Raw genomic sequence first — 15,174 nt, forward strand, 5'->3', positions numbered from 1 at the left:
TTATTCAAGGTGATGTTGAAGTAGGGCCTCAAACAGAGAAGAAACCTCTTAATTGGGCAAAGCTATTAACTTTGTAAAGCCCAAAACACTTTCTAAAACTGATTTGACACCGATTCAAAATAAAATCATAATCACCACCGATTCCTTTTTCATTTTATCTTCTTCACTCATCTTCTTTGAAGTAGTTAGCTCCATTTATTTCTCTCTGTGGATTAAAAAAGTTGGTGTTCTTTTCTGCCGCTTCTGTCTGGATGGATGTCTGATCTCACTTCTCTCCACCAAATTCCGGTAATTAATCTTCCTTCTCTGTTCTCATTAGCTTCTTCTTCACCATCCTCTCCTCAATCATGAAAACCTGATTTTTCACAAATTTTTTCGCTTGAATTTAATTAAATTGTCCTATGGATACTTTGCTTAGAACCCATAATCAGCTTCAATTGCTTTACCCACTGCAACACCATGAATTTAGGATAAGACCCAAGAAGAGAAATGGTCAAAATAGTCAACATTGGTCAACTAATACTGGACTTACAGTCCTCAAGGCCAGTCTTAGTAGTAGTGCAGTTCTGGAGTTGCCTGTTCCAGAAGCTAAAATAGAAGAGAATCTTGAATTTGAGTTACCAATGTATGATACATCGAAAACTGGTGTTACTTTTGATTTAGTAGTGGTTGGTTGTGGACCTGCTGGTCTTGCAGTAGCTCAACAAGTATCAGAAGCTGGTCTTTCAGTTTGTTCGATAGATCCGTTTCCGAAATTGGTGTGGCCGAATAATTATGGTGTGTGGGTTGATGAATTTGAAGCGATGGATTTGCTTGATTGTCTTGACACTACTTGGTCAGGTGCAGTTGTGTATATAGATGATAATTTGGAGAAGTCTCTTGATAGGCCGTACGGGAGGGTGAATAGGAAGCAGTTGAAATCTAAGATGATGGGTAAATGTGTAACTAATGGTGTTAAGTTTCATCAAGCTAAGGTTATTAAGGTTATTCATGAGGAGACGAAATCGCTTTTGATATGTAATGATGGTGTGACGGTACAAGCGACTGTTGTGCTAGATGCGACGGGGTTTTCACGTTCGTTGGTGCAGTATGATAAACCTTATAATCCTGGGTATCAAGTTGCGTATGGTATCTTAGCAGAAGTAGAAGAACACCCATTTGATGTAGATAAGATGCTTTTCATGGATTGGAGAGATACTCATTTGAATTCGAATCAACAACTTAAAGAGAAGAATTCTAAGATACCAACATTTTTGTATGCTATGCCTTTTTCAGCGAACAGAATCTTTCTAGAAGAGACATCTCTGGTTGCTCGTCCCGGACTGATGATAGACGATATAAAAGAAAGAATGGTTCTTAGATTGAAGCATTTGGGTATACAAGTGACGAGCATCGAAGAGGATGAACGGTGTGTTATTCCAATGGGTGGGCCACTCCCTGTACTTCCTCAAAGGGTTGTGGGAATTGGCGGGACTGCTGGTATGGTACATCCCTCGACAGGATACATGGTTGCAAGAACTCTTGCAGCAGCTCCAATAGTTGCAAAGGCGATAATTAAGTTTCTTGAATATGAACAAGGATTTTCTGGTAATGATTTATCTGCAGGAGTTTGGAAAGATTTGTGGCCTATAGAGAGGAGAAGGCAACGGGAATTCTTCTGCTTCGGTATGGATGTTCTACTGAAACTTGATTTACCTGGAACACGGAGGTTTTTTAGTGCATTTTTTGATTTAGAACCTCGTTATTGGCATGGGTTCTTGTCATCTAGATTATTTCTTCCTGAGCTTATATCTTTCGGTCTTTCTTTGTTTTCTCATGCCTCTAATGTTTCGAGGGTAGAGATTATGGCCAAGGGTACTGGTCCGTTGGTTAACATGATCAACAACTTAATACAAGATGGAGATAAGGATTAAATGGATTTATGTCTATTGAATGTTAAATGTAATGATGCATCTGTTTCTAATTCCAATCTTTCACTGAGTCAATATCAATCAAAATACTTATATATACGCAATTTCATTTCCTTAATCGGATCTTGTAAGATTCTGTTTTTTTTCTTCTATCTTATTGATCGCTGTGGTGTTTTTCGGAGCTTGGATAAGCTTTTTTCTGGGTTGATAAACATCAAATTCCAGTTGCAGACCTGACATTCTTTCTATTTCTCACCTCAAAGAAGCCCTTTGGTTAAAGGAACACAGGTGCGTTTTTGCAGTACACTTGGTTTTGCTTTCTGAACTTTTCATATTGTTTCTGTATTTTGTTTCAGTTGATATCAAATAAAAATTTAATGATGGAAACTGCGTGTTATGAGATGCTTGTTCGCCTGTTCTAACTACTATTTGGTTTCTTGTCCTCGAATAGTAGTGATAGATGTGAATGTTATGTGCCATGAGATTGCTGAATGCACTAGAATGTTAAAAATTAAACTTGATGGAAAGCAGAATGCACTCAAAAAGATTAGTAATGAAAGAGCTTGTAGAATTATAGTATTGCAACCTAAACATAAACTTTTTAGTCTTCTGTCTTTCCCTTGGGTCTGCATAATATCATACTCAAATTTCCCACCTTCCTTTTTGTTTATTTATATCTTCTAGTGGCGATCATTAGAAACTAGAAAATAGTCTATTGCATATTGTGAAATGAACCTCTAGCAAAAAAAGAACTGAAAATGATCGCCACTAGATGTGTGGAAGTACCCAACCCATTAGATGTGTTTATATGGTCTACAGAAGTTCCTCAAACTGTTAGGAACATTAGATAACTGGAAACTAGAACCTTTGTGTGCCCTTGGCTCAATATGTGAGCAGATGTATAGGAGACTGAATGTTTTCTGGAAGAATTTGGCTTATCTTGTACTAAATCGAATTGATTAACCACGGTTTCTGGAATCCTGAATGCTCTTGAAGTTGCACTTGGATGTTTTGAATTTGTAGGGTAACATTTGTGGAAATAATTAGTGCCCTTCCTATAAACTCGGAAGGTGATTGTCTTCAGAACAATGAATATCATCAGTTCTGTGGCCTCTTACATCGTTAACAGATGGACTTTGCTATACAGAGATCCTCTGTTTTATTATTTGCTATCACCGAAGTAAATTTAGATGCTATTCTATTTGTTTGTAGTTATATTTACAGCATATACAAAGATCTGGCACGATACTGGTTCAAGTTTTCTAGGACGCATGTTGTAAAGATTCTGAGAGATCCCTCAGCTGCAGATAATGGTGAACATATATATTGGGTACTCTATGAATGAAGCACTTGCAAAGTGGGAGTGGTTCTATCTGGTGAACAACAACAGAAGCAAACAGTATCATTTGGAGATACAAAAACCTTTCACATGCCTAATTTCAAAGATAAATTGGTGCTGGGTGTATCTATTGTTACCAGGTAACCGAATCATCCTGCCTATTTCATAATTTCGTTTTGATAAATTTCTCATGTACTCCATCCAGCATGCCACCTTGACCTCTTGCTTATATATTAAAGTTGACTGCTATTTGGGTATTGAGGTCTTTGTTTCTTGTTTATTTATGACCACAGTATTAAAACCATTGCAACATATTTAACCCCTCCCTAATAAAAATCTTGTTCAGTTCAACTCCCTCAATAATCTGTTTTTTGTTATTATTAACTTGAATCCCTCATCACCCTGTAGCATGATTTAGACATTAGCCAATATGCTATAAACTCATCTTTCTGGAAGGGACTAAAAGAACATGCTGTTCTTTCTTCAGCAACTTATGATCCCTGAGGGACTTCTCATCTCTAAGGTAGAGGCTAGAGGGTACAGAATTGAGAGCAATTTAAGTTCCTTGGTCGCTATTATGATCACTTTAAGGTTCTGATTTGCCAGAACACATAAGCAGAAGTTAGTTTTCCTTGAATAGTACTTTCTAGTGTCATCAAAGTATATCGAAGTGATTGTAAAGTTTCATATATGAACTCTCTACTGTCTAGTTGGTACCAACTCGCACTGTGCAGCTGCTATCTTTTCTTGTCATATCTGGCTGTGTATATGTAATTGCTACTTCCCGAACCATGAAATTTATCCCTTCAGTATAAGCATTTGTTGTATGATAGGTATGTCAGCTTATGCTATTTCTGAACCAGTGCAAGAGTGCTAGATTTTCCTGTGGTCAAGCACATATCAGACCGAAATTTTATTTTACTTAGCTTATCATTTCACCCAATTCTGTTAATTTGTTGCATAAAATATCTCAGATATTCTTCCAACAGATCATTCACCGTTTGGAGGATGTCACGTCATTGTGAAAAATGCAAGAAAAAAAAAACCCAACTCTGAACCTCCATCCCGTGGTTGCTATCGCATTGCATGCTGATGCCTTCATCCTGGTTTTTGTGTCTGTGATATCTGCTCTCACCACACTTAGCAAACAACAAATGCATACACACCGTCCTACTTAGGAATTCAGACTTACTTTAGCAATTAATGGAAAACAGAGTCAATATTTGCAGCAGCTGTTCTCTTGGCCAGTTGGCCCTCAGTGTGATTCAGTCTCGAGCTAGAAAATTGATTCTTTATCAAGTGTCGTCATAAAGTGTGATAACTGAGTTAAGAGGTGCAGCATTCTTCATAAAGGATGTATGCTTGCTGAAGTTTTCAAACAACTGTTCGGGTTGATTTGAGCATTTGTTTCTCAGTAGTTAATCTCGATGCTGGAAGTTTAAGAGGCTGGAGAAGACGAAAAGATTATTTTGAAAGCTTAATTAGTTTCACCCAGTGCTGGCACTTATGTGCAGGAGTAGGATGAAATCGATGAATCGATAGTAACCTGAAGAAGTTACTATCCCGCGTCTAGCCTCCAAGAGTTTGTAATGGGAGTATACTTTTTGTCATTCATCCAGTTTAGAGCAGTGCATCTTCTTACTAATTTGTCAAGCAACAAGTTTGCAGTTCATTTTATATTCGACTCTTAAAATTATCAATTAGCTCTTTAAGATTATGCATTTATTGTAGTTCTAAACTGCAGTCATATGCTATTGTAAGGATGTTTTTGCAGTAGCATACAGTTGGAGGTGAACCCTGATGAAATCTATATGGGCCGCACATACATGGGCCCAAGGCCTTACAACAATTTCCTAATTATATGTACGTGTTCCTAACTATATCTACTGTATCCTACTGCAAAAACATCCTTAGAGCAAAAAGTAAGACTCCAGTTCCAATATATTTCTGCGAAAAACAAACAATATTCGTCTTCATCCAGTAGATTAACCAGAGTCAGTTTTTAATCCTCGGTTTTGTGCTAAACTTCAATTCTGCTCTAACTGTTCGATAAAATGACTTAGAGGGATTCTGTTTTATATTCATTAGTACCTTCAATTCTGCTGTCTAGCTGTTTGATAAATTGACTCAAAGAGATTTTGTTTTATATTCATTAGTATCGTTTTTGGTGTGTTACTTAATGTGCTGACTGATTCTAGTTCTCTCATGTTGTCTTAATGTGTAGATGGAAGCAGACGGTATGATTTTGAAAGATGACAAACTTATATTAAGAGGCTTGATGTTTCAAGGATATATGGTGTTTTACCAGAAGAGAAAACTCTGGGTCAGAAGTTTTTGATTGATATAGATGCATGGGTTGATCTTCGTGAGGCTGGTAAATCTGATAACATAAATTACAGTGTAAGCTATGTGGACATTTACAAGTGAGTATACCAAGCAACTTAGGGCTTATTCATTTCTTGTCAAAGCTAGTAACGTCGTTATTGCAAATGCGTCCTCATTTCTTGTCAAAGCAGGCAAAAGCTAGTAACATCGTTATTCCTAATGTGTTTTACTTAGTTACAATTGTTATACGTTGGGCATTTGGGCTTTTCTTGCTATTTCTTGTTAACCTACTGCACGAATGTTGTATAGAGTAATGTTCATAGAATGGTCATGAATGAAACAATTTGCTGCAGTCGACACACTTGACTCGATTAAAACTAGTAGCAATTCTTCATACACATATATGCATGCACATTTAGGTAACTCATCCAACTTTCTTTCTTGGATCATAAATACTCACATGTCTGACATGTTGTGGTAGATTAGTATTTTGTGCCTCTCTGTTTTCTCTAGAACTCTTGTTATGCGCTCGTCACAACTTGAAACACCTATTTCTTTTTCTGTTTGAATGACTTACAGCACTGCTAAGGATGTAATGGAAGGACCTGGGTATAATCTCTTAGAGTCGGTGGCTCACCTCATCGCCACAAGAACACTTCAAAGTTTCTCGCAGATATCTACTGTTCATGTGAAGCTTGGGAAGCCTCATGTATCTATTCTAGGTCCCGTCGATTACTTAGGGGTCGAGATTTTTAGGTTCAGAAATGCTGATGTCCCATTGATTAATTAGTGGTCGGGATTTTAGGTTCAAAAATGTTGATGCCTAATACTGAGCGTTGTACCAGAATACTTTGTTCCATCTCCTTTTGATATCTCCTTTGTTGAATGTCGGTGATTTTTGAACTGATTGGTGTTAATCCTTGTTACCTGGGATTACCTTGGATTTAATGATCTTCAATACTAGTACTTACGAAATTTATAACTTCATTTACTTGCACTGCGGCTGCTGGCCTACGACTTCTTGATTCAGGAGGTGTAGATGTGCTGGTGCATTCAGTTTTGGTAGGTTAGCTTTTCTGACCCGATGCGGTACCTTGTGACAGCGCCTGTGTTTTTGAATATGTGTATGCAGAGTTTATAGTTGACAATCCTGCGCCTGTTGCCACTCTGCCTTGCACACTCTTGCCTAGACTACTACTCCCTCCGTTCCATTTTAGATGAGTGTTTAGGGTTATTTTTTTGTTCCACAATAGTTTTCATATTTTCCACAAAACTCCCAATAATATCCTAATATTTTGTCGTGGAACTATAAATTTATTTTTAAATACACTAATAGCAATTAATGATTGAAGACTTTTCTCAAGGTATGAATATAATTTTTTTATCTCTTTCCATTTCTTAACCTACGTGAAAATTTCTAAAACACCATTTCAAATGGATCAGAGGAAGGTATCATTTTATATTCATATTGAGTATTTCTCTTTTTAGATGTTTTTCTTTTAAGTTTTTGTTTCCTTATCAGAATTCTAAGCTATATAAAGCTTCTGTACTCTAGTTAGTAATTCGGGATTCGGCAAACGTACGTAACGGCAAACGTACGAGTATTATACGGTTTGTAAAATTCAGATTCGGTCCAAAATTCGGTCAACGGGACGTGATTCGTCAGTAATTCGGAGCGGCATACGTACGTGTATGATTCGATTTATAAATGTGAGTTCGGCTCTGAAAAATCGGTATCTATATATAACAAATAATTTGTATTTATAAGGTCATAGACCAATTTTTATGCATATGTGTGAGTTATTTAAATAAAAAATAAACTTAATATGATGATATTAATAATATATACAACATTAGTTATCCAAGAGGACGTCGTATGGTGGTTTAGATGCTTGGTTAGTGAGTTTGAGATCTCTCTCACCTTCACCTTCAAATCTCTTCAGTCGTTTTTGTTTCATAAAAATCACAACACGTCTAATATTCGGTCGTGTATGCTCGGGAGGCAGTAAAGCCCAAAAAATGGAGTCTTTGAAAAGTAAAAGCTAAAGAATTTATGGCGAATTAAGTGGACGTATCATTCGGGATACGTAAAATTCGTGAACGGTTCGCGAATAATTCGAAAATGCCACATAATACGCGACTTGGATTCGGAGTTGCAAACGTACGCGAATAAGACGGTAAAATTCGTGATACGGAAAAATTCGCGAATGATTCACGAATCATTCGCGAACTTACTAACTAGGTTCTGTACAACTATAAGTTTATACTATATTTTAAGGCCAATCAATATTTTAAGCTATATAAAGCCATGCCATATTTGTGTTGGGCTCATTCTAAGTTCTGGTCAGGCAGCTGAATTGTTCCCTAAAACAGATCAATTTCCGAAACCAAATTTTATTCCAAGTTGCACAAAGCTAATAACATCATTCAGTTTAGGAGACTGTTTCCTAAACCCGAAGAATCCAAAAGTGAAGGCGAACAGGTTTCTCAATATAAGTGAGCGCAGAAACACAAAAAATGGTGACTGTTTCTTAACACAGCACAGACCAATTTCCAAAGCTAAATTCAATCCTAAGTTAGTAGGTCGTAATTGATAGATTTAGTAAGAGTTCAGAGTTAGAAGCACACTTGGGTTAGAAAAATCACTTAGATTTGGTAAGAGTTAACAGTTAGATTTGGTATTTCACTAGTTTCCTACTCAGACTGCCGCAACTATATTTACAAGCTTATTATAGGGGCAGCATGGTTTATTAGAGGGACGGCATTGTGATAATAATGTCCCTTTGGTTAGGGGATGTCCTAAATGAGATGTAAATTGACTAGATTACCCTTTTCACCTTAAATTAACCAAAATCAAATCAATTTTTTTAAAACCTAATGAATCAGAAAAAATCAAATCAGTTTTTTTCATCATCTTCTCTTCTCCTCCATCAACCGTAACCTCCATTAAAACTAAAAATTTCATCGTCTTCGATTAATCGGGGATTTGAAAAATGTTTGGAAAAAACCCAGTTAGGGTTTAGTTTATCGTGTTGAATTTAAGTTAATTTTGTATCAAAAATTAGGATTTTGTATGAAAATTGAAATTGAAATTTCTGGTTGCATGTGAGTTACTGTTGGTAATAACTCAAATACGAACCATAACTGTAGATTGGGTTGATGTTACGGTTGGTTTTAACTCAAAAATACCAACTGTAAGTTCTTAGTTTTAAGAAATATGTTCAGTTACGGTTTGTATTTGCATCATATTTATCAACAATGCACCAACGCAGTCCTTCAAAAATGCACCAACGCAGTCCTTTCGGGCAGTAGAAAAACATGAGTAATATAGGGAATATCATCAGCACCACTACTCGACCTCCACATTACACTCCCAAATAATATAATAAACAGTTCGTGTGCCCAGAACTGACCAAAAAGAACGAACGTGGTGGTAAGCCCAAAATGAATCTTTAGATGCTCAAACATCTCAACGGACCTCATGATGACACAAGTGGGCAATGTAAGAAAAATGGAAGTAGAAAGTTTCTGTAGAGATGACATTAGTGCAGACCACTCCATAAGGCCAAGCACAAGCTGGGCAACCAAAATTGCAAAAATTTGAAAACAGATCCCAGCTGCAAAGAACATATTACTCCACAAATAAGTTGAACCCAATCTGAATTTCCACTTTAAGAACCCAATCCACAACCACCCATTTAGAATTTGAAACATCACGACCTGATGTTGAGATATATAATTCATATCAAAAATTTGTTTGGAATACTTCTCCCTGTGCATGTATACCAGTGCTGACTTTTAACCATTCACCATAGAAGACCTGTGAAGTATTAGGCAGACCATGACAAGCAAATCCCAAAAGATACTCGTAATAAGGAGAATGACTGACTCTTGAAAGATTAAATTGAGTTGTAGCAATGGCATGAACTGACAAATGAACTGCCGCATCAATACATCGCCTACTCCATAAGGTATTTGAAAACAACTTGAATTTCCAGCTCAAGTACTCTACCCAGACCAACACAGTTACAATCTTGGTAGTAGTAGGTAAGCGAAGTTGAGACTGCGAAAGAATGTCTTCTGCACCCCTTGTTACACTCCAGAAACTCATAGGGAATAAACTAAAGTCCCACTGCAAGGACACTACAGACAACCACCTTAGTAGAATTTGTATCACCATGAGAAGGAGCTCAGTTCTCAACCTCCTTAAAAATATTCTGGTACATATATAAGCTTCCCTTGCTTGAGATACCAACCTCCACCAATAACATATTCTTGAGAGGAAATTTTGAGTTGCAGCACCAGTATGGATTGATAATATAAGCACTGAAAGAATTTGAAATTTCCACAGAAATATCTGGAGAACATCATCTTGTTTATCAACTCGCAAGAGTATATCGTCTTCTTCCTCATTCAAAATCCACCATCCAATACAACCATAAGATTCATATGGAGCAACAGGCAAGTAACAAATATCACTCATGACAGACTTCAAATGATCCTTATTAAGAAATGCATACAAAGAACCACCACCATCAGGAAAAAACCACACAACAATATCAACTAATGTACCCATTAAGTCCCGTGCTATGTCAATACGAAGTACTCTAACCAACAAAATTTTGTCCCTCTGTGACATTTTAACAAACACCTTCCGCTCGCCATTAATATCAACAGATAGAGCACATAAAGGAGCAATCGAATTGAGAAATCTCAAATCTGAGTTATACCCCAGGCGAAGAATTAACTGAAGAATTTGATGAAACAACAACACACTTACCACGATCGAAAATCAAACGAGAATCATCAAATTGGAAGGAGCAACAATCCATACGGAGAAACTTATTGTGGTGAAAGAACAACTCCTTGAAGTATGTAAAGTTGTTGCAGATTACTTGAAAAATTTTGACCCAATTTTGCACATATAGTTTAGTCAAGCCGCTCGCTGTGAACACTTCCCGATTTGTGAACTTACTGGAGTTGGTGACTTCAATAACATCATTTTGCACCAATTCCTCATACGAAAGACTATCACCAATAGACGATTCATTCGTCTCATGAAAGAAAAATGAAGGAATCAATTCCAAATCGGAAGACTCATCGTCTTTGCCAAAGAAAAACAACTCCGATCTGACAAAACCAGTTTCTTCGTCATCGTAGAAAAACGAAGGAATAATGACCTCAAAATCATGAAATTCATCTCCTGTTTATGCTGATGGCAATGAAAACTTCCTCCTCCTTCGTAACTTCTAGATCCCCAACTTCATCAATAATTTCTTCTTCAGATTTTGGTAGAAGTGAATTCAACTTGCTCGTGGTGATGGAGATCAGATATTCTATAAACATAAGATTTAAACCTCGATGTGGTGAAGTTACATTTCCTTACGCTTCTTCTCCAAATCAAGTAAATGGATATAGGCGTCGAATTTCGCCATCAATTGAGCCATACCATCCCTCGGCGTCGGTGAAAATTACTCAGCGGCCTCCATGGAAATTTTTTTAAACGGCTCTGATGCCAAATGTACTATGGTTAGTACAATTGGGGATCAAGAAACCAGGAATTGATAGTGATAACCTCAATCCTCACGGATTGAGACTACTGGTTCCTAATGAACACAGCGAACATAAGTTCTTCTTTAGATTAATTGATTATTCGTTAGGCTTTCATTACAAGAACATATATAGCTCACACCCTCTCTCAATATCCGACGACCACTAACTATCCAGGTGGGATAATCTAAACCACTCAATACCACTGACTAGATACTACTAATTAGATACATACATAAGATAAGGGCACTCCTTGCACATGACAGGCTTTTTGGACATTTTGACACTGCCATCTAAGCGTTAACAGCTGCTAACTGCCGTCAACGCAAGGGTACTTTAATAAATTTTTAAAAAATGGGGGGATTTTTATAGTGTAATATTAAAAATAGGGATACTTCATCAAAAAGCCCTAATTGTTACTGTTGGAGGCATATTGTTATTGTTGAGTCAATATTTACTATACCTGCTGGGTCAGAATGTTGGGAACTTGAACACAGAATTGCTACTGTTAAAATAAAATCTTCGGAAAGTTTTTATGTAAACTGTGTTCGTATTCATCCTTCTCTAGTATGGATTTAAGTTTCAATGCAAACTCCGGGTCATCTGTTTCAGTCATAAGGTAGTTGCTCCGCCTCTACTTTATGGGTCTATGCCAATAGGTTTATCCAAGAAAACTTATCCCTTACCGAAAGACCAAAGACTCATAATGAGATGTGGCTCATATTCTAAATATGAGCCATGGCCCGATATATATTGAACCTTCACCCCCGTGTCTCTGTGAAAAGCCATGTCTTAATTTAACTAGATTTCCTATTTATTGTGGGTTTAAAACCTGTTGGGACGCCAACACCACTCTGCCTAACAAACTCTTGCCTAGACTACTATAGTTCTATATTCAGTATTTCTGTCTCTTTTTAGATGTTTTCCTTTAAAATTTCTGTTTTCTTTATTTTAGCAGAATTCTAAGCTATATAAGATTATTTTAAGGTGGTTAATCTCCAATCAAAAGATTTACGTGTCTGATCGCCCATCAAAGGATCAATTCATGTTTTTCTAGTTCTAGTATCCTATCAAAACCCTAATTTTTTTTTTTGTACGCACCTATTTTCCATGTGATGCATTCTGAAAAGAGAAGGGAAAAACAGCAAAAGATGGACAGCATTCCAGAAGCAGTGTTCTCCCATGACATCTTCTCAAAGTTACCAGTGAAATCTCTATTAGCTTGTAAGTGTGTTTGCAAGACATGGTATGATTTAATTTCTGACCCTGATTTTGTTAAATCGCACATTGATCTTACTATTCAAACAAACAAACCCACTCTCTTACTAAGATTTCCTGATCACGTAGTCCGCTCTATACTGCCTGATTCATTAAAATCATCCGACTGTAACATTAATGCCAAACGATCATTGTGCCCACGTTTCAGATTTACATCTTATTATACATTGTTATGTTCATGTAAAGGCATCGTTTGCATAAGATATGCCGGGTCATTAGGGTATCGCGGGTCATTACTTTCTCTCTGGAACCCAGCTACAAGAGAATACAAGATCATACCCAAACCACCGAGTACATTTGGCTTTGGTGCTTTAGGTTATGACTGCAACACTAATGATTACAAATTGGTAGTAGTTGATAACTTGGATGGAGATGGTTATAGTTCTAAAGTTCAAGTCTACTCATTAGCATCAAATTCATGGAAAAGCAATCCATCCATACCTTATACTTTTCCTCATGGTCATGGTCAAGCATCTGGGGTGCTTTTCAATGGATTCCTTCACTGGTTAGCCCTAGACCGGAACTCTTGTAGAGTTATAGTTTCTTTGGATGTCAGGGACGAAAGTTTTAGAAAATTGCGAATACCAGATGATTCTCAAAAATTTGATTTGAGTTTGGGATTCTCAGCAGGGTGCCTTTGCTTACTTGCATTCAGAGCTCGCAGTCGTCTTGTAGTCTGGGAGATGCTGGATTATGGAGTTCAAGAATCTTGGACTAAACGCTGCATTTATACCCTTACTAATAAGAGCGGATTTAGGGACGAACCACGTTTGAGTCTAGTGAGGTATTTAGAGAAAGGTAAGATTCTATTACGGAGTTCTGATAGTTTGGTTTTATATGACCCAAAATGTACAGCTCGAGTCCATGGTATTTTTTGCTTGGAATGGGTGAATTATTTTGAAAGCTTAGTTTCCCTCAGTTCTGGTACTTACGTTGGGGGTGATGGGATAATAGAATATAAAGAACCATGAAGAAAAATATGCTTTACAAGGAAGAAAAACAGGTGAAACTTGAATACGTTATACATTGCTGCAGTTTCTATCATCAATTTTTGGTGAATTATATAAACTGAGTTCTATATTTCATCTCGGTTGCCATTTGTTTTATTTTTCAAGATTTTTAGACCAATGATGAGATTTTTGTCATGTCAATGTTGGCATTTACAGAAAAGTATACTATTATTTCTTTCCGTTGTCAATCTGAAACATCACATCCAAATTAATAAAGCTAAAATTTTGTGTTTCCATTTAGATATGCTTTATACTTTTGATGTTCTACTACAAGGTTTTCGGTATTGCACTCTTCGGCTTTGAGTGAAAAGCACACTAGCCTGATACTAATAACAATTATGCTATATATAAAGGTGCAGCTTTCATGTTGGCGCGCTTTTTGTTGGAAAATGGGTTCAAATAGAGATGAAATAAACACAGAGAAATTATTGTACTCCTGACTTTCAAGGCTCGCATAGATTTCTTATAGACAATTATTTCTACCCTCCCAATATCAATTGGCGAGTACAACAAGTATGCGAAATAATGCCTTCAGAATAAAATGAAAGCCCTACAACAGAGAAATTGGATTCAAGGTTTGTACGCCTTGACCCAATCAAGAACACACAAGAAAGGTTTCTGATGATGCTTTAGATAGAGAGAAAACAGGTTGAATTGATTGTGAAGAATGGGATAATGCCTTCACTACTTATAGGGATATTCATGCCTGTTAGTAATGCCTTTTCATCACCAACAGACGCTTCCAAAAGCCATCAATGGCGGCTAATGAGAAGAGACACGTTGTTTGTACCATGAGTAAAATTGCCTCATATTGGGCCAGAATGTTACCTGGACCACTGTTCAGCTGCCATCCAAGCATGCTAACCAGTCAACCGACGGATCCCACCAAACTGCCCAATATTATATAAATTCAATGATCAATCAATGGTCAAAGTCAATGGTAAAAGTCAACTACCGGTTAACGATCAAAGTCAACCATCAGTCAAATGTGAAGCCATGCAGTTTCCATCCATATTGCCGATGGTGCTGCCATGCAGTTTCCATCCAAATTTTTAGCGATGCTGCCAACTAGCTTCCAGCCAAATTGCCAGTCGCACTTCAAAGCATGTTTTCGTCCATATTGCCAGCGATGCTGCCAACTACTTCCCGTGCATGTCCCCCGGTCAGGTTGCTCAGCGCTGTCCACAGGCGAAATCCTCCATCCAGTCTGCCAGCCCATTATGTTATCAACCAGTCAATCTAGTCTGCCATCCCATTATGGATATCAGCCAATCAATCCATTATGCAGAATTAATACAAAGAGGCATGCAAGTGCAGTTTCATGCGGATTAATGCCAGGAGGCATGCAAAACCAACAAGTGCAGAATTAAAACAGGAAAGCAGTTTCATGCAAAATTAGTACAACGGAGTTTATGGCCAGGAGGCATGCAGGGAAAAGTTAACGCAATTTATTCCTACCTGACAATTAGGAGGAGAGCCTGATTCGCAATTGTATAAATAGAGGGAAATGTAATTCTGACAGGAGGGAAAAAAAACCTAGAGAAGATTAGAAACTATTGTAATCCATATATTAATAATATATTTCTCCTTTCGGGGATTGGTCTTTGGATGTAGGCAAAACTTGTCTATATGTGTTTAGAACCACGTAAAACTCGTGTGTCTCATCTATATGTTTATTTCATGTTTTTAACCCTGTTTTCCTCATCATCACCAAAATCATCGTGTTTAGTGCCCGGAAATATTTTTGGGTACAAACACACGT

General features: G+C 37.2%; 2 protein-coding genes and 1 pseudogene across 2 annotated transcripts; all 3 read left to right on the forward strand.

Annotated features, from left to right (window-relative positions):
• The first annotated feature begins 172 nt into the window (after positions 1 to 172).
• Positions 173 to 1,991, forward strand: LOC113274665 (lycopene beta cyclase, chloroplastic/chromoplastic-like). The gene has a single exon (XM_026524062.1). The coding sequence runs from the start codon at positions 402 to 404 to the stop codon at positions 1,911 to 1,913; it is 1,512 nt and encodes a 503-aa protein (XP_026379847.1). The 5' UTR covers positions 173 to 401; the 3' UTR covers positions 1,914 to 1,991.
• Positions 1,992 to 2,069: 78 nt separating this feature from the next.
• LOC113274666 lies at positions 2,070 to 6,500 on the forward strand (annotated as a pseudogene).
• A 5,775-nt stretch (positions 6,501 to 12,275) lies between these two features.
• LOC113271894 (F-box protein CPR1-like) lies at positions 12,276 to 13,373 on the forward strand. Its single transcript, XM_026521818.1, has one exon. The coding sequence runs from the start codon at positions 12,276 to 12,278 to the stop codon at positions 13,371 to 13,373; it is 1,098 nt and encodes a 365-aa protein (XP_026377603.1).
• The last annotated feature ends 1,801 nt before the right edge of the window (positions 13,374 to 15,174 follow it).

The sequence above is a fragment of the Papaver somniferum genome, chromosome 4 (genome assembly GCF_003573695.1).
Source record: "Papaver somniferum cultivar HN1 chromosome 4, ASM357369v1, whole genome shotgun sequence".
Lineage (NCBI taxonomy): Eukaryota > Viridiplantae > Streptophyta > Magnoliopsida > Ranunculales > Papaveraceae > Papaver > Papaver somniferum.

Bases quoted from the DNA above. Each gene is read 5' to 3' on its own strand.
- LOC113274665 (XM_026524062.1), top strand. From the start codon at position 402: ATGGATACTTTGCTTAGAACCCATAATCAGCTTCAATTGCTTTACCCA.
- LOC113271894 (XM_026521818.1), top strand. From the start codon at position 12,276: ATGGACAGCATTCCAGAAGCAGTGTTCTCCCATGACATCTTCTCAAAG.